The 18,353-nt window shown below is 43.7% G+C and overlaps 1 protein-coding gene across 6 annotated transcripts in view; it reads right to left on the reverse strand.

Annotated features, from left to right (window-relative positions):
* Window positions 1-18,353, reverse strand: part of LOC124151844 (sodium/bile acid cotransporter 7-B-like) — a 95,982-nt gene that overhangs the window by 58,661 nt on the left and 18,968 nt on the right. The window contains exon 1 of one of the 6 annotated variants that reach the window (XM_046524503.2): window positions 100-288. The exons of the other annotated variants lie outside the window; for them this stretch is intronic. Coding sequence (XP_046380459.1) covers window positions 100-210 — 111 coding nt within the window. The 5' untranslated portion in view covers window positions 211-288. Of the gene's footprint in view, window positions 1-99; window positions 289-18,353 lie in introns of those variants that run through there. 6 annotated transcript variants of the gene reach the window in all.

The following is an 18,353-nucleotide window of genomic DNA, read 5'->3' on the forward strand; positions in this document are numbered from 1 at the left end:
GGGGATGTGGGTGGGCTTACTTGTTATGTAACAGACTGATTATTTGTTAAATTATCGACAATGATAACTAATGCTCGATCATGCTTATGAATACTCTACCTTTTTTACACCAACTCCTGAATATACCAGAGGGACTGATGGGTTCTGAGATCTAGCAACGTTTTGGATAGTCAACAACTTTTGAAACTTTTTGAAACAAGTTGAGGTCATTTCTTCACTTTTAACTAATGGGACACTTGATAGATCCTTAAAACACAAGGCATCATAGCGACGTTAAAACCATCTCACTCACTCACTCACTCACTCACTCACAAAGCCATGGACTCTGGTAAAGATCTTATGGTAATGGAGCTCCAATTCTTTGCATGTGAGACATTTGAAACGTAGAAAGCATGAAGTTCTGAAACTCCGGCAGCAGTAAGAATGCTGTCTTCCTCAATGTTTCTAGCAATGAGGCCTCTCTCTCTGATTGCAACACACAACTGCCTGGAGGCCTGTGGCAGGTAGATTTCATGTCCGGCCCATTGTTCAAATTTGAATGGGTCCTAATGGCCTGCAGTAAATTTGCATCTCGATTTATTTCTCACAATAACCTGAGGGTCTGAAGAGTTTAGTCAGGGCCTGCAGCTTCTAATGTCTGTGAGTCCTGATGGTGTCCTGGCATATTTTTTTTTAATTTCGAAAACTGGGTCAACTGTTCCAGAGACTGGTTCATTGCCAGGTCACTTGAAGTAAATTGAGACAATCAGTTTTCACTCATCCCAAAGTCTCCTCTCAGTGAGCAAATATGTGTTTTGCATATGTCAGCCATTGATCTACTGGCCAGGATGTTCCTCCCAGCTTCAACAAATGCTGGTTCAGCTGTAATCTGCATGTTGGAGGTAACACAGACAAAAGTACTGCCCAAGGGAATGATTGCTACTTTTCAATCTTGGAAAACCGCTTGACTAAGACCAAACAAAGTTGTATGACCTTCCAGGGATACCAAGCACCCCAGCTGATGTCCAGAACAAAAAACTATACAAGGCTACCATACAGTCCAGTGGATGTCCAGAACACACAACTATACAAGGCTACCATACACTCCAGTGGATGTCCAGAACACTCCACCATACAAGGCTACCATACAGCCCAGCGGACGTCGAGAACACACCACTATACAAGGCTACCATACAGCCCAGCGGATGTCCAGAACACACAACTATACAAGGCTACCATACAGTCCAGTGGATGTCCAGAACACACAACTATAAAAGGCTACCATACAGCCCAGCGGACGTCGAAAACACACAACTATACAAGGCTACCATACAGTCCAGTGGATGTTCAGAACACACAACTATACAAGGGTACCATACAGCCCAGCGGATGCCCAGAACACACAACGATACAAGGCTACCATACAGTCCAGTGGATGTCCAGAACACACAACTATAAAAGGCTACCATACAGCCCAGCGGATGTCCAGAACACTCAACTATACAAGGCCACCATACAGTCCAGTGGATGTCCAGAACACACAACCATACAAGGCTACCATACAGCCCAGTGGATGTCCAGAACACACAACTATACAAGGCTACCATACAGCCCTGAGGATGTCCAGAACACACAGCTATACAAGTATACCATACAGCACAGCAGATGTCCAGAACACACAACCATACAGTCCAGTGGATGTCCAGAACACACAACTATACAAGGCTACCATACAGCCCAGCGGATGTCCAGAACACACAACTATACAAGGCTACCATACAGCCCAGCGGATGTCCAGAACACACAACTATACAAGGCTACCATACAGCCCAGCGGATGTCCAGAACACACAACTATACAAGGATACCATACAGCCCAGCGGATGTCCAGAACACACAACTATACAAGGATACCATACAGCCCAGCGGATGTCCAGAACACACAACTATACAAGGATACCATACAGCCCAGTGGATGTCCAGAACACACAACTATACAAGGATACCATACAGCACAGCAGATGTCAAGAACACACAACCATACAGTCCAGCGGATGTCCAGAACACACAACTATACAAGGCTACCATACAGCCCTGCGGATGTCCAGAACACACAACTATACAAGGATACCATACAGCAGTGCGGATGTCCAGAACACACAACTATACAAGGCTACCATACAGCCCAGCGGATGTCCAGAACACACAACTATACAAGGCTACCATACAGCCCAGCGGATGTCCAGAACACACACCTATTCAAGGCTACCATACAGTCCAGTGGATGTCCAGAACACACAACTATACAAGGCTACCATACAGTCCAGCGGATGTCCAGAACACACAACTATACAAGGCTACCATACAGTCCAGTGGATGTCCAGAATACACAACTATACAAGGCTACCATACAGTCCAGTGGATGTCCAGAACACACAACAAAACAAGGCTACCATACAGTCCAGTGGATGTCCAGAACACACCACTATACAAGGCTACCATACAGCCCAGCGGATGTCCAGAACAAACAACTATACAAGCCTACCATACAGTCCAGCGGATGTCCAGAACACACAACTATACAAGGCTACCATACAGCCCTGCGGGTGTCCAGAACACACAACTATACAAGGATACCATACAGCTCTGCGGATGTCCAGAACACACAACTATACAAGGCTACCATACAGCCCAGCGGATGTCCAGAACACACAACTATACAAGGCTACCATACAGCCCAGCGGATGTCCAGAACACACACCTATTCAAGGCTACCATACAGTCCAGTGGATGTCCAGAACACACAACTATACAAGGCTACCATACAGTCCAGCGGATGTCCAGAACACACAACTATACAAGGCTACCATACAGTCCAGTGGATGTCCAGAACACACAACTATACAAGGCTACCATACAGTCCAGTGGATGTCCAGAACACACCACTATACAAGGCTACCATACAGCCCAGCGGATGTCCAGAACAAACAACTATACACGCCTACCATACAGCCCAGCGGATGTCCAGAACACACAACTATACAAGGCAACCATACAGTCCAGTGGATGTCCAGAACACACAACTATACAAGGCTACCATACAGCCCAGCGTATATGTCCAGAACATACAACTATACAAGACTACCATACAGACCAGTGAATGTCCAGAACATACAACTATACAAGGCTACCATTCAGCCTAACTGATGTCCTGAACACACAACTATACAAGGCTACCATTCAGCCTAACTGATGTCCAGAAAACACAACTATACAAGGCTACCATACAGTCCAGTAGATGTCCAGAACATACAACTATACAAGGCTACCATACGGTCCAGTGGATGTCCAGAACATACAACTATACAAGGCTACCATACGGTCCAGTGGATGTCCAGAACAAACGACTATACAAGGCTACCATACAGTCCAGTAGATGTCCAGAACACACAACTATACAAGGCTACCATTCAGCCTAACTGATGTCCAGAACATACAACTATTCAAGGCTACCATACAGTCCAGTGAATGTCCAGTGAATGTCCAGAATATACAACTATACAAGGCTACCATACAGTCCAGTGGATGTCCAGAATATACAACTATACATGGCTACCATTCAGCCTAACTGATGTCCAGAACAAACAACTATACAAGGCTACCATACAGTCCAGTGGATGTCCAGAACACACAACTATACAAGGCTACCATTCACCCTAACTGATGTCTAGAAAACACAACTATACAAGGCTACCATACAGTCCAGTAGATGTCCAGAACACACAACTATACAAGGCTACCATTCAGCCTAACTGATGTCCAGAACACACAACCATACAGTCCAGTGGATGTCCAGAACACACACAACTATACAAGGCTACCATACAGCCCAGCAGATGTCCAGAACATACAACTATACAAGGCTACCATACAGTCTAACTGATGTCCAGAACACAAAACTATACAAGGATACCATACAGCCCAGCTGATGTCCAGAACACACAACTATACAAGGATACCATACAGCCCAGCGGATGTCCAGAACACACAACTATACAAGGATACCATACAGCCCAGCGGATGTCCAGAACACACAACTATACAAGGATACCATACAGCCCAGCAGATGTCCAGAACACACAACTATACAAGGATACCATACAGCCCAGCGGATGTCCAGAACACACAACTATACAATGATACCATACAGCCCAGGAGATGTCCAGAACACCCAACTATACAAGGATACCATACAGCACAGCAGATGTTCAGAACACACAACCATACAGTCCAGTGAATGTCCAGAACATACAACTATACAAGGCTACCATTCAGCCTAACTGATGTCCAGAACACACAACTATACAAGGCTACCATACAGTCCAGTGAATGTCCAGTGAATGTCCAGAATATACAACTATACAAGGCTACCATACAGCCTAACTGATGTCTAGAACACACAACTATACAAGGCTACCATACAGTCCAGTGGATGTCCAGAATATACAACTATACAAGGCTACCATACAGTCCAGTAGATGTCCAGAACACACAACTATACAAGGCTACCATTCAGCCTAACTGATGTCCAGAACACACAACCATACAGTCCAGTGGATGTCCAGAACACACAACTATACAAGGCTACCATACAGCCCAGCAGATGTCCAGAACATACAACTATACAAGGCTACCATACGGTCCAGTGGATGTCCAGAACAAACGACTATACAAGGCTACCATACAGTCCAGTAGATGTCCAGAACACACAACTATACAAGGCTACCATTCAGCCTAACTGATGTCCAGAACATACAACTATTCAAGGCTACCATACAGTCCAGTGGATGTCCAGAACACACAACTATACAAGGCTACCATTCAGCCTAACTGATGTCCAGAACACACAACTATACAAGGCTACCATACAGTCCAGTGGATGTCCAGAACACACAACTATACAAGGCTACCATTCAGCCTAACTGATGTCCAGAACATACAACTATACAAGGCTACCATACAGTCCAGTGGATGTCCAGCACACACCATACAAGGCTACCATTCAGCCTAACTGATGTCCAGAACACACAACTATACAAGGCTACCATACAGTCCAGTGGATGTCCAAAACACACAACTATACAAGGCTACCATACAGCCCAGTGGATGTCCAGCACACACCATACAAGGCTACCATTCAGCCTAACTGATGTCCAGAACACACAACTATACAAGGCTACCATACAGTCCAGTGGATGTCCAGAACACACAACTATACAAGGCTACCATACAGCCCAGCGTATATGTCCAGAACATACAACTATACAAGACTACCATAAAGACCAGTGAATGTCCAGAACATACAACTATACAAGGCTACCATACAGCCCAGCAGATGTCCAGAACACACAACTATACAAGGATACCATACAGCCCAGCGGATGTCCAGAACACACAACTATACAATGATACCATACAGCCCAGCAGATGTCCAGAACACCCAACTATACAAGGATACCATACAGCACAGCAGATGTCCAGAACACACAACCATACAGTCCAGTGGATGTCCAGAACACACAACTATACAAGGCTACCATACAGACCAGCGTATATCTCCAGAACATACAACTATACAAGACTACCATACAGACCAGTGAATGTCCAGAACATACAACTATACAAGGCTACCATTCAGCCTTACTGATGTCCAGAACACACAACCATACAGTCCAGTGGATGTCCAGAACACACAACTATACAAGGCTACCATACAGCCCAGCGGATGTCCAGAACACACCACTATACAAGGCTACCATACAGCCCAGCTGATGTCCAAAACACACAACTATACAAGGCTACCATACAGTCTAGTGGATGTCCAGAATATACAACTATACAAGGCTACCATACAGCCTAACTGATGTCCAGAACATACAACTATACAAGGCTACCATACAGTCCAGTGAATGTCCAGAATATACAACTATACAAGGCTACCATACAGCCTAACTGATGTCTAGAACACACAACTATACAAGGCTACCATACAGTCCAGTGGATGTCCAGAATATACAACTATACATGGGTACCATTCAGCCTAACTGATGTCCAGAACAAACAACTATACAAGGCTACCATACAGTCCAGTGAATGTCCAGAATATACAACTATACAAGGCTACCATACAGCCTAACTGATGTCTAGAAAACACAACTATACAAGGCTACCATACAGTCCAGTAGATGTCCAGAACACACAACTATACAAGGCTACCATTCAGCCTAACTGATGTCCAGAACACACAACCATACAGTCCAGTGGATGTCCAGAACACACACAACTATACAAGGCTACCATACAGCCCAGCAGATGTCCAGAACATACAACTATACAAGACTACCATACAGACCAGTGGATGTCCAGAACACACAACTATACAAGGCTACCATTCAGCCTAACTGATGTCCAGAACACACAACTATACAAGGCTACCATACAGTCCAGTGGATGTCCAGAACAAACAACTATACAAGGCTACCATACAGTCCAGTAGATGTCCAGAACACACAACTATACAAGGCTACCATTCAGCCTAACTGATGTCCAGAACATACAACTATTCAAGGCTACCATACAGTCCAGTGGATGTCCAGAACACACAACTATACAAGGCTACCATTCAGCCTAACTGATGTCCAGAACACACAACTATACAAGGCTACCATACAGTCCAGTGGATGTCCAGAACACACAACTATACAAGGCTACCATTCAGCCTAACTGATGTCCAGAACATACAACTATACAAGGCTACCATACAGTCCAGTGGATGTCCAGCACACACCATACAAGGCTACCTTTCAGCCTAACTGATGTCCAGAACACACAACTATACAAAGCTACCATACAGTCCAGTGGATGTCCAGAACACACAACTATACAAGGATACCATACAGTCCAGTGGATGTCCAGAACACACAACTATACAAGGCTACCATACAGCCTAACTGATGTCCAGAACACAAAACTATACAAGGATACCATACAGCCCAGCTGATGTCCAGAACACACAACTATACAAGGATACCATACAGCCCAGCGGATGTCCAGAACACACAACTATACAAGGATACCATACAGCCCAGCGGATGTCCAGAACACACAACTATACAAGGATACCATACAGCCCAGCAGATGTCTAGAAAACACAACTATACAAGGATACCATACAGCCCAGCGGATGTCCAGAACACACAACTATACAATGATACCATACAGCCCAGCAGATGTCCAGAACACCCAACTATACAAGGATACCATACAGCACAGCAGATGTCCAGAACACACAACCATACAGTCCAGTGGATGTCCAGAACACACAACTATACAAGGCTACCATACAGACCAGCGTATATCTCCAGAACATACAACTATACAAGACTACCATACAGACCAGTGAATGTCCAGAACATACAACTATACAAGGCTACCATTCAGCCTAACTGATGTCCAGAACACACAACTATACAAGGCTACCATACAGTCCAGTGGATGTCCAGAACACACAACTATACAAGGCTACCATACAGCCCAGCGTATATGTCCAGAACATACAACTATACAAGACTACCATACAGACCAGTGAATGTCCAGAACATACAACTATACAAGGCTACCATTCAGCCTAACTGATGTCCAGAACACACAACTATACAAGCCTACCATACGGTCCAGTGGATGTCCAGAACCAACAACTATACAAGGCTACCATTCAGCCTAACTGATGTCCAGGAAACACAACTATACAAGGCTACCATACAGTCCAGTAGATGTCCAGAACACACAACTATACAAGGCTACCATTCAGCCTAACTGATGTCCAGAACACACAACCATACAGTCCAGTGGATGTCCAGAACACACAACTATACCAGGCTACCATACAGCCCAGCGGATGTCCAGAACATACAACTATACAAGACTACCATACAGACCAGTGGATGTCCAGAACATACAACTATACAAGGCTACCATTCAGCCTAACTGATGTCTAGAACATACAACTATACAAGGCTACCATACAGTCCAGTGAATGTCCAGAATATACAAGTATACAAGGCTACCATACAGCCTAACTGATGTCTAGAACACACAACTATACAAGGCTACCATACAGTCCAGTGGATGTCCAGAATATACAACTATACAAGGCTACCATACGGTCCAGTGGATGTCCAGAACAAACAACTATACAAGGCTACCATACAGTCCAGTAGATGTCCAGAACACACAACTATACAAGGCTACCTTTCAGCCTAACTGATGTCCAGAACACACAACTATACAAGGCTACCATACAGTCCAGTGGATGTCCAGAACACACAACTATACAAGGCTACCATTCAGCCTAACTGATGTCCAGAACATACAACTATACAAGGCTACCATACAGTCCAGTGGATGTCCAGCACACACAACTATACAAGGATACCATACAGCCCAGCAGATGTCCAGAACACACAACTATACAAGGATACCATACAGCCCAGCGGATGTCCAGAACACACAACTATACAAGGATACCATACAGCCCAGCGGATGTCCAGAACACACATCTATACAAGGATACCATACAGCCCAGCGGATGTCCAGAACACACATCTATACAAGAATACCATACAGCCCAGCGGATGTCCAGAACACACATCTATACAAGGATACCATTCAGCCTAACTGATGTCCAGAACATACAACTATACAAGGCTACCATTCAGCCTAAATGATGTCATGAACAAACAACTATACAAGGCTACCATACAGTCCAGTGGATGTCCAGAACAAACAACTATACAAGGCTACCATACAGTCCAGTGGACGTCCAGAACACACAACTATACAAGGCTACCATTCAGCCTAACTGATGTCCAGAACATACAACTACACAAGGCTACCATACAGACCAGTGGATGTCCAGAACATACAACTATACAAGGCTACCATTCAGCCAAACTGATGTCCAGAACACACAACTATACAAGGCTACCATTCAGCCTAACTGATGTCCAGAACATACAACTATACAAGGCTACCATACAGTCCAGTGGATGTCCAGCACACACCATACAAGGCTACCTTTCAGCCTAACTGATGTCCAGAACACACAACTATACAAAGCTACCATACAGTCCAGTGGATGTCCAGAACACACAACTATACAAGGATACCATACAGCCTAACTGATGTCCAGAACACAAAACTATACAAGGATACCATACAGCCCAGCTGATGTCCAGAACACACAACTATACAAGGATACCATACAGCCCAGCGGATGTCCAGAACACACAACTATACAAGGATACCATACAGCCCAGCGGATGTACAGAACACACAACTATACAAGGATACCATACAGCCCAGCGGATGTCCAGAACACAGATCTATACAAGGATACCATACAGCCCAGCGGATGTCCAGAACACACAACTATACAACAATACCATACAGCCCAGCGGATGTCCAGAACACCCAACTATACAAGGATACCATACAGCACAGCAGATGTCCAGAACACACAACCATACAGTCCAGTGGATGTCCAGAACACACAACTATACAAGGCTACCATACAGTCCAGTGGATGTCCACAATATACAACTATACAAGGCTACCATACAGCCTAACTGATGTCCAGAACATACAACTATACAAGGCTACCATTCAGCCTAAATGATGTCATGAACAAACAACTATACAAGGCTACCATACAGTCCAGTGGATGTCCAGACCAAACAACTATACAAGGCTACCATACAGTCCAGTGGATGTCCAGAACATACAACTATACAAGGCTACCATTCAGCCTAACTGATGTCCAGAACATACAACTACACAAGGCTACCATACAGACCAGTGGATGTTCAGAACATACAACTATACAAGGCTACCATTCAGCCTAACTGATGTCCAGAACAAACAACTATACAAGGCTACCATACAGCCCAGAGGATGTCTAGAACACACAACTATACAAGGCTACCATACAGCCCAGTGGATGTCCAGAACACACAACTATACAAGGCTACCATACAGCCCTGAGGATGTCCAGAACACATAACTATACAAGGCTACCATACAGTCCAGTGGATGTCCAGAATATACAACTATACAAGGCTACCATTCAGCCTAACTGATGTCAATAACATACAACTATACAAGGCTACCATTCAGCCTAAATGATGTCATGAACAAACAACTATACAAGGCTACCATTAAGTCCAGTGGATGTCCAGACCAAACAACTATACAAGGCTACCATACAGTCCAGTGGATGTCCAGAACATACAACTATACAAGGGTACCATTCAGCCTAACTGATGTCCAGAACATACAACTACACAAGGCTACCATACAGACCAGTGGATGTCCAGAACATACAACTATACAAGGCTACCATTCAGCCTCACTGATGTCCAGAACAAACAACTATACAAGGCTACCATACAGCCCTGAGGATGTCTAGAACACACAACTATACAAGGCTACCATACAGCCCAGTGGATGTCCAGAACACACAACTATACAAGGCTACCATACAGCCCTGAGGATGTCCAGAACAAACAACTATACAAGGCTACCATACAGCCTAACTGATGTCCAGAACACACAACTATACCAGGCTACCATACAGTCCAGTGGATGTCCAGAATGTACAACTATACAAGGCTACCATACAGTCCAGTGGATGTCCAGAACATACAACTATACAAGGCTACCATACAGCCCTGAGGATGTCTAGAACACACAACTATACAAGGCTACCATACAGCCCAGTGGATGTCCAGAACACACAACTATACAAGGCTACCATACAGTCCAGTGGATGTCCAGAATACACAACTATACAAGGCTACCATTCAGCCTAAATGATGTCCAGAACATACAACTATACAAGGCTACCATTCAGCCCTGAGGATGTCCAGAACAAACAACTATACAAGGCTACCATACAGTCCTGTGGATGTCCAGAATATACAACTATACAAGGCTACCATTCAGCCTAACTGATATCCAGAACATACAACTATACAAGGCTACCATTCAGCCTAACTGATGTCAAGAACAAACAACTATACAAGGCTACCATAAAGTCCAGTGGATGTCTAGAACACACAACTACACAAGGCTACCATACAGTCCAGTGAATGTCCAGAATATACAACTATACAAGGCTACCATACAGCCTAACTGATGTCTAGAACACACAACTATACAAGGCTACCATACAGTCCAGTGGATGTCCAGAATATACAACTATACAAGGCTACCATTCAGCCTAACTGATGTCCAGAACATACAACTATACAAGGCTACCATTCAGCCGAACTGATGTCCAGAACACACAACTATACAAGGCTACCATACAGTCCAGTGGATGTCCAGAACAAACAACTATACAAGGCTACCATACAGCCTAACTGATGTCCAGATCAAACAACTATACAAGGCTACCATAAAGTCCAGTGGATGACTAGAACACACAACTATACAAGGCTACCATACAGTCCAGTGGATGTCCAGAACAAACAACTATACAAGGCTACCATACAGCCTAACTGTTGTCCAGAACAAACAACTATACTAGGCTACCATAAAGTCCAGTGGATGTCTAGAACACACAACTATACAAGGCTACCATACAGTCCAGTGGATATCCAGAACAAACAACTATACAAGGCTACCATACAGCCTAACTGATGTCCAGAACACACAACTATACCAGGCTACCATACAGTCCAGTGGATGTCCAGAATGTACAACTATACAAGGCTACCATACAGTCCAGTGGATGTCCAGAACATACAACTATACAAGGCTACCATTCAGCCTAACTGATGTCCAGAACAAACAACTATACAAGGCTACCATTCAGCCTAACTGATGTCCAGAACATACAACTCCACAAGGCTACCATACAGACCAGTGGATGTCCAGAACATACAACTATACAAGGCTACCATTCAGCCTAACTGATGTCCAGAACAAACAACTATACAAGGCTACCATACAGCCCTGAGGATGTCTAGAACACACAACTATACAAGGCTACCATACAGCCCAGTGGATGTCCAGAACACACAACTATACAAGGCTACCATACAGCCCTGAGGATGTCCAGAACAAACAACTATACAAGGCTACCATACAGTCCAGTGGATGTCCAGAATATACAACTATACAAGGCTACCATTCAGCCTAACTGATGTCCAGAACATACAACTATACAAGGCTACCATTCAGCCTAACTGATGTCCAGAACAAACAACTATACAAGGCTACCATACAGTCTAGTGGATGTCTAGAACAAACAACTATACAAGGCTACCATACAGCCTAACTGATGTCCAGAACATACAACTATACAAGGCTACCATACAGTCCAGTGAATGTCCAGAATATACAACTATACAAGGCTACCATACAGCCTAACTGATGTCTAGAACACACAACTATACAAGGCTACCATACAGTCCAGTGGATGTCCAGAATATACAACTATACAAGGCTACCATTCAGCCTAACTGATGTCCAGAACAAACAACTATACAAGGCTACCATACATTCCAGTGGATGTCCAGAACATACAACTATACAAGGCTACCATTCAGCCTAACTGATGTCCAGAACATACAACTACACAAGGCTACCATACTGACCAGTGGATGTCCAGAACATACAACTATACAAGGCTACCATTCAGACTTACTGACGTCCAGAACATACAACTATACAAGGCTACCATTCAGCCTAACTGATGTCCAGAACAAACAACTATACAAGGCTACCATACAGCCCTGAGGATGTCCAGAACAAACAACTATACAAGGCTACCATACAGTCCAGTGGATGTCTAGAACACACAACTATACAAGGCTACCATACAGCCCAGTGGATGTCCAGAACACACAACTATACAAGGCTACCATACAGCCCTGAGGATGTCCAGAACAAACAACTATACAAGGCTACCATACAGTCCAGTGAATGTCCAGAATATACAACTATACAAGGCTACCATACAGCCTAACTGATGTCTAGAACACACAACTATACAAGGCTACCATACAGTCCAGTGGATGTCCAGAATATACAACTATACAAGGCTACCATTCAGCCTAACTGATGTCCAGAACAAACAACTATACAAGGCTACCATACATTCCAGTGGATGTCCAGAACATACAACTATACAAGGCTACCATTCAGCCTAACTGATGTCCAGAACATACAACTACACAAGGCTACCATACTGACCAGTGGATGTCCAGAACATACAACTATACAAGGCTACCATTCAGACTTACTGACGTCCAGAACATACAACTATACAAGGCTACCATTCAGCCTAACTGATGTCCAGAACAAACAACTATACAAGGCTACCATACAGCCCTGAGGATGTCCAGAACAAACAACTATACAAGGCTACCATACAGTCCAGTGGATGTCTAGAACACACAACTATACAAGGCTACCATACAGCCCAGTGGATGTCCAGAACACACAACTATACAAGGCTACCATACAGCCCTGAGGATGTCCAGAACAAACAACTATACAAGGCTACCATACAGTCCAGTGGATGTCCAGAATATACAACTATACAAGGCTACCATACAGCCTAACTGATATCCAGAACATACAACTATACAAGGCTACCATTCAGCCTAACTGATATCCAGAACATACAACTATACAAGGCTACCATTCAGCCTAACTGATGTCCAGAACAAACAACTATACTAGGCTACCATAAAGTCCAGTGGATGTCTAGAACACACAACTATACAAGGCTACCATACAGTCCAGTGGATATCCAGAACAAACAACTATACAAGGCTACCATACAGCCTAACTGATGTCCAGAACACACAACTATACCAGGCTACCATACATTCCAGTGGATGTCCAGAATGTACAACTATACAAGGCTACCATACAGTCCAGTGGATGTCCAGAACATACAACTATACAAGGCTACCATTCAGCCTAACTGATGTCCAGAACAAACAATTATACAAGGCTACCATTCAGCCTAACTGATGTCCAGAATATACAACTCCACAAGGCTACCATACAGACCAGTGGATGTCCAGAACATACAACTATACAAGGCTACCATTCAGCCTAACTGATGTCCAGAACAAACAACTATACAAGGCTACCATACAGCCCTGAGGATGTCTAGAACACACAACTATACAAGGCTACCATACAGCCCAGTGGATGTCCAGAACACACAACTATACCAGGCTACCATACAGCCCTGAGGATGTCCAGAACAAACAACTATACAAGGCTACCATACAGTCCAGTGGATGTCCAGAATATACAACTATACAAGGCTACCATTCAGCCTAACTGATGTCCAGAACATACAACTATACAAGGCTACCATTCAGCCTAACTGATGTCCAGAACAAACAACTATACAAGGCTACCATACAGTCTAGTGGATGTCTAGAACAAACAACTATACAAGGCTACCATACAGCCTAACTGATGTCCAGAACATACAACTATACAAGGCTACCATACAGTCCAGTGAATGTCCAGAATATACAACTATACAAGGCTACCATACAGCCTAACTGATGTCTAGAACACACAACTATACAAGGCTACCATACAGTCCAGTAGATGTCCAGAATATACAACTATACAAGGCTACCATTCAGCCTAACTGATGTCCAGAACAAATAACTATACAAGGCTACCATACATTCCAGTGGATGTCCAGAACATACAACTATACAAGGCTACCATTCAGCCTAACTGATGTCCAGAACATACAACTACACAAGGCTACCATACTGACCAGTGGATGTCCAGAACATACAACTATACAAGGCTACCATTCAGCCTTACTGACGTCCAGAACATACAACTATACAAGGCTACCATTCAGCCTAACTGATGTCCAGAACAAACAACTATACAAGGCTACCATACAGCCCTGAGGATGTCCAGAACAAACAACTATACAAGGCTACCATACAGTCCAGTGGATGTCTAGAACACACAACTATACAAGGCTACCATACAGCCCAGTGGATGTCCAGAACACACAACTATACAAGGCTACCATACAGCCCTGAGGATGTCCAGAACAAACAACTATACAAGGCTACCATACAGTCCAGTGGATGTCCAGAATATACAACTATACAAGGCTACCATTCAGCCTAACTGATATCCAGAACATACAACTATACAAGGCTACCATTCAGCCTAACTGATGTCAAGAACAAACAACTATACAAGGCTACCATAAAATCCAGTGGATGTCTAGAACACACAACTATACAAGGCTACCATACAGTCCAGTGAATGTCCAGAATATACAACTATACAAGGCTACCATACAGCCTAACTGATGTCTAGAACACACAACTATACAAGGCTACCATACAGTCCAGTGGAAGTCCAGAATATACAACTATACAAGGCTACCATTCAGCCTAACTGATGTCCAGAATATACAACTATACAAGGCTACCATTCAGCCTAACTGATGTCTAGAACACACAACTATACAAGGCTACCATAAAGTCCAGTGGATGTCCAGAACACACAACTATACAAGGCTACCAAGCAGCCCAGCTGATGTCCAGAACATACAACTATACAAGGCTACCATACAGACCAGCAAATGTCCAGAACACACAACTATACAAGACTAACTCACAGCCAATCTGATGTGCAGAACACACTATACAAGACTACCATACAGCCCAGCTGATGTGCAGAACACACAACTATACAAGGCCACCATACAGCCCAGTTGATGTGCAGAACACACAACTATACAAGGCTACCAAACAGCCCAACTTATGTGCAGAATACACAACTATACAAGGCTACCATATAGTCCAGTGGATGTCCAGAACATACAACTATACAAGGCTACCATTCAGCCTAACTGATGTCCAGAACATACAACTACACAAGGCTACCATACAGACCAGTGGATGTCCAGAACATACAACTATACAAGGCTACCATTCAGCCTAACTGACGTCCAGAACATACAACTATACAAGGCTACCATTCAGCCTAACTGATGTCCAGAACTAACAACTATACAAGGCTACCATACAGCCCTGAGGATGTCCAGAACAAACAACTATACAAGGCTACCATACCGTCCAGTGGATGTCTAGAACACACAACTATACAAGGCTACCATACAGCCCAGTGGATATCCAGAACACACAACTATACAAGTCTACCATACAGCCCTGAGGATGTCCAGAAGAAACAACTATACAAGGCTACCATACAGATCAGTGAATGTCCAGAATATACAACTATACAAGGCTACCATACAGTCCAGTGGATGTCCAGAATATACAACTTTACAAGGCTACCATTCAGCCTAACTGATGTCCAGAACAAACAACTATACAAGGCTATCATAAAGTCCAGTGGATGTCTAGAACACACAACTATACAAGGCTACCATACAGTCTAGTGGATGTCCAGAACAAACAACTATACAAGGCTACCATACAGCCCTGAGGATGTCCAGAACAAACAACAATACAAGGCTACCATACAGTCCAGTGGATGTCTAGAACACACAACTATACAAGGCTACCATACAGCCCAGTGGATATCCAGAACACACAACTATACAAGTCTACCATACAGCCCTGAGGATGTCCAGAACAAACAACTATACAAGGCTACCATACAGATCAGTGGATGTCCAGAATATACAACTATACAAGGCTACCATACAGTCCAGTGGATGTCCAGAATATACAACTATACAAGGCTACCATTCAGCCTAACTGATGTCCAGAACAAACAACTATACAAGGCTACCATAAAGTCCAGTGGATGTCTAGAACACACAACTATACAAGGCTACCATACAGTCTAGTGGATGTCCAGAATATACAACTATACAAGGCTACCATACAGCCTAACTGATGTCCAGAACAAACAACTATACAAGGCTAACATACAGCCCTGAGGATGTCCAGAACAAACAACTATACAAGGCTACCATACAGTCCAGTGGATGTCTAGAACACACAACTATACAAGGCTACCATACAGTCCAGTGGATGTCCAGAACAAACAACTATACAAGGCTACCATACAGCCTAACTGTTGTCCAGAACAAACAACTATACAAGGCTACCATACAGTCTAGTGGATGTCCAGAATATACAACTATACAAGGCTACCATACAGTCCAGTGGATGTCCAGAAAATACAACTATACAAGGCTACCATTCAGCCTAACTGATGTTCAGAACAAACACCTATACAAGGCTACCATCAAGTCCAGTGGATGTCTAGAACACACAACTATACAAGGCTACGATACAGTCTAGTGGATGTCCAGAATATACAAATATACAAGGCTACCATACAGCCTAACTGATGTCCAGAACATACAACTATACAAGGCTACCATACAGTCCAGTGGATGTCCAGAATATACAACTATACAAGGCTACCATTCAGCCTAACTGATGTCCAGAACATACAACTATACAAGGCTACCATTCAGCCTAACTGATGTCCAGAACAAACAACTATACAAGGGTACCATACAGTCCAGTGGATGTCCAGAACATACAACTATACAAGGCTACCATTCAGCCTAACTGATGTCCAGAACATACAACTACACAAGGCTACCATACAGACCAGTGGATGTCGAGAACATACAACTATACAAGGCTACCATTCAGCCTAACTGATGTCCAGAACAAACAACTATACAAGGCTACCATACAGTCCAGTGGATGTCCAGAACACACAACTATACAAGGCTACCAAGCAGCCCAGCTGATGTCCAGAACATACAACTATACAAGGCTACCATACAGACCAGCAAATGTCCAGAACACACAACTATACAAGGCCACCAAACAACTATACAAGGCTACCATTCAGCCCAGCTGATGTCCGGAACAAACAACTATACAAGACTAACTCACAGCCAATCTGATGTGCAGAACACACTATACAAGACTACCATACAGCCCAGCTGATGTGCAGAACACACAACTATACAAGGCTACCATACAGCCCAGTTGATGTGCAGAACACACAACTATACAAGGCTACCAAACAGCCCAACTTATGTGCAGAACACACAACTATACAAGGCTACCATATAGTCCAGTGGATGTCCAGAACATACAACTATACAAGGCTACCATACAGCCTAACTGATGTCCAGAACATACAACTACACAAGGCTACCATACAGACCAGTGGATGTCCAGAACATACAACTATACAAGGCTACCATTCAGCCTAACTGATGTCCAGAACTAACAACTATAC

This window comes from Haliotis rufescens, unplaced genomic scaffold (genome assembly GCF_023055435.1).
Source record: "Haliotis rufescens isolate VD_foot unplaced genomic scaffold, xgHalRufe1.0.p SCAF_7, whole genome shotgun sequence".
Classification (NCBI taxonomy): domain Eukaryota; kingdom Metazoa; phylum Mollusca; class Gastropoda; order Lepetellida; family Haliotidae; genus Haliotis; species Haliotis rufescens.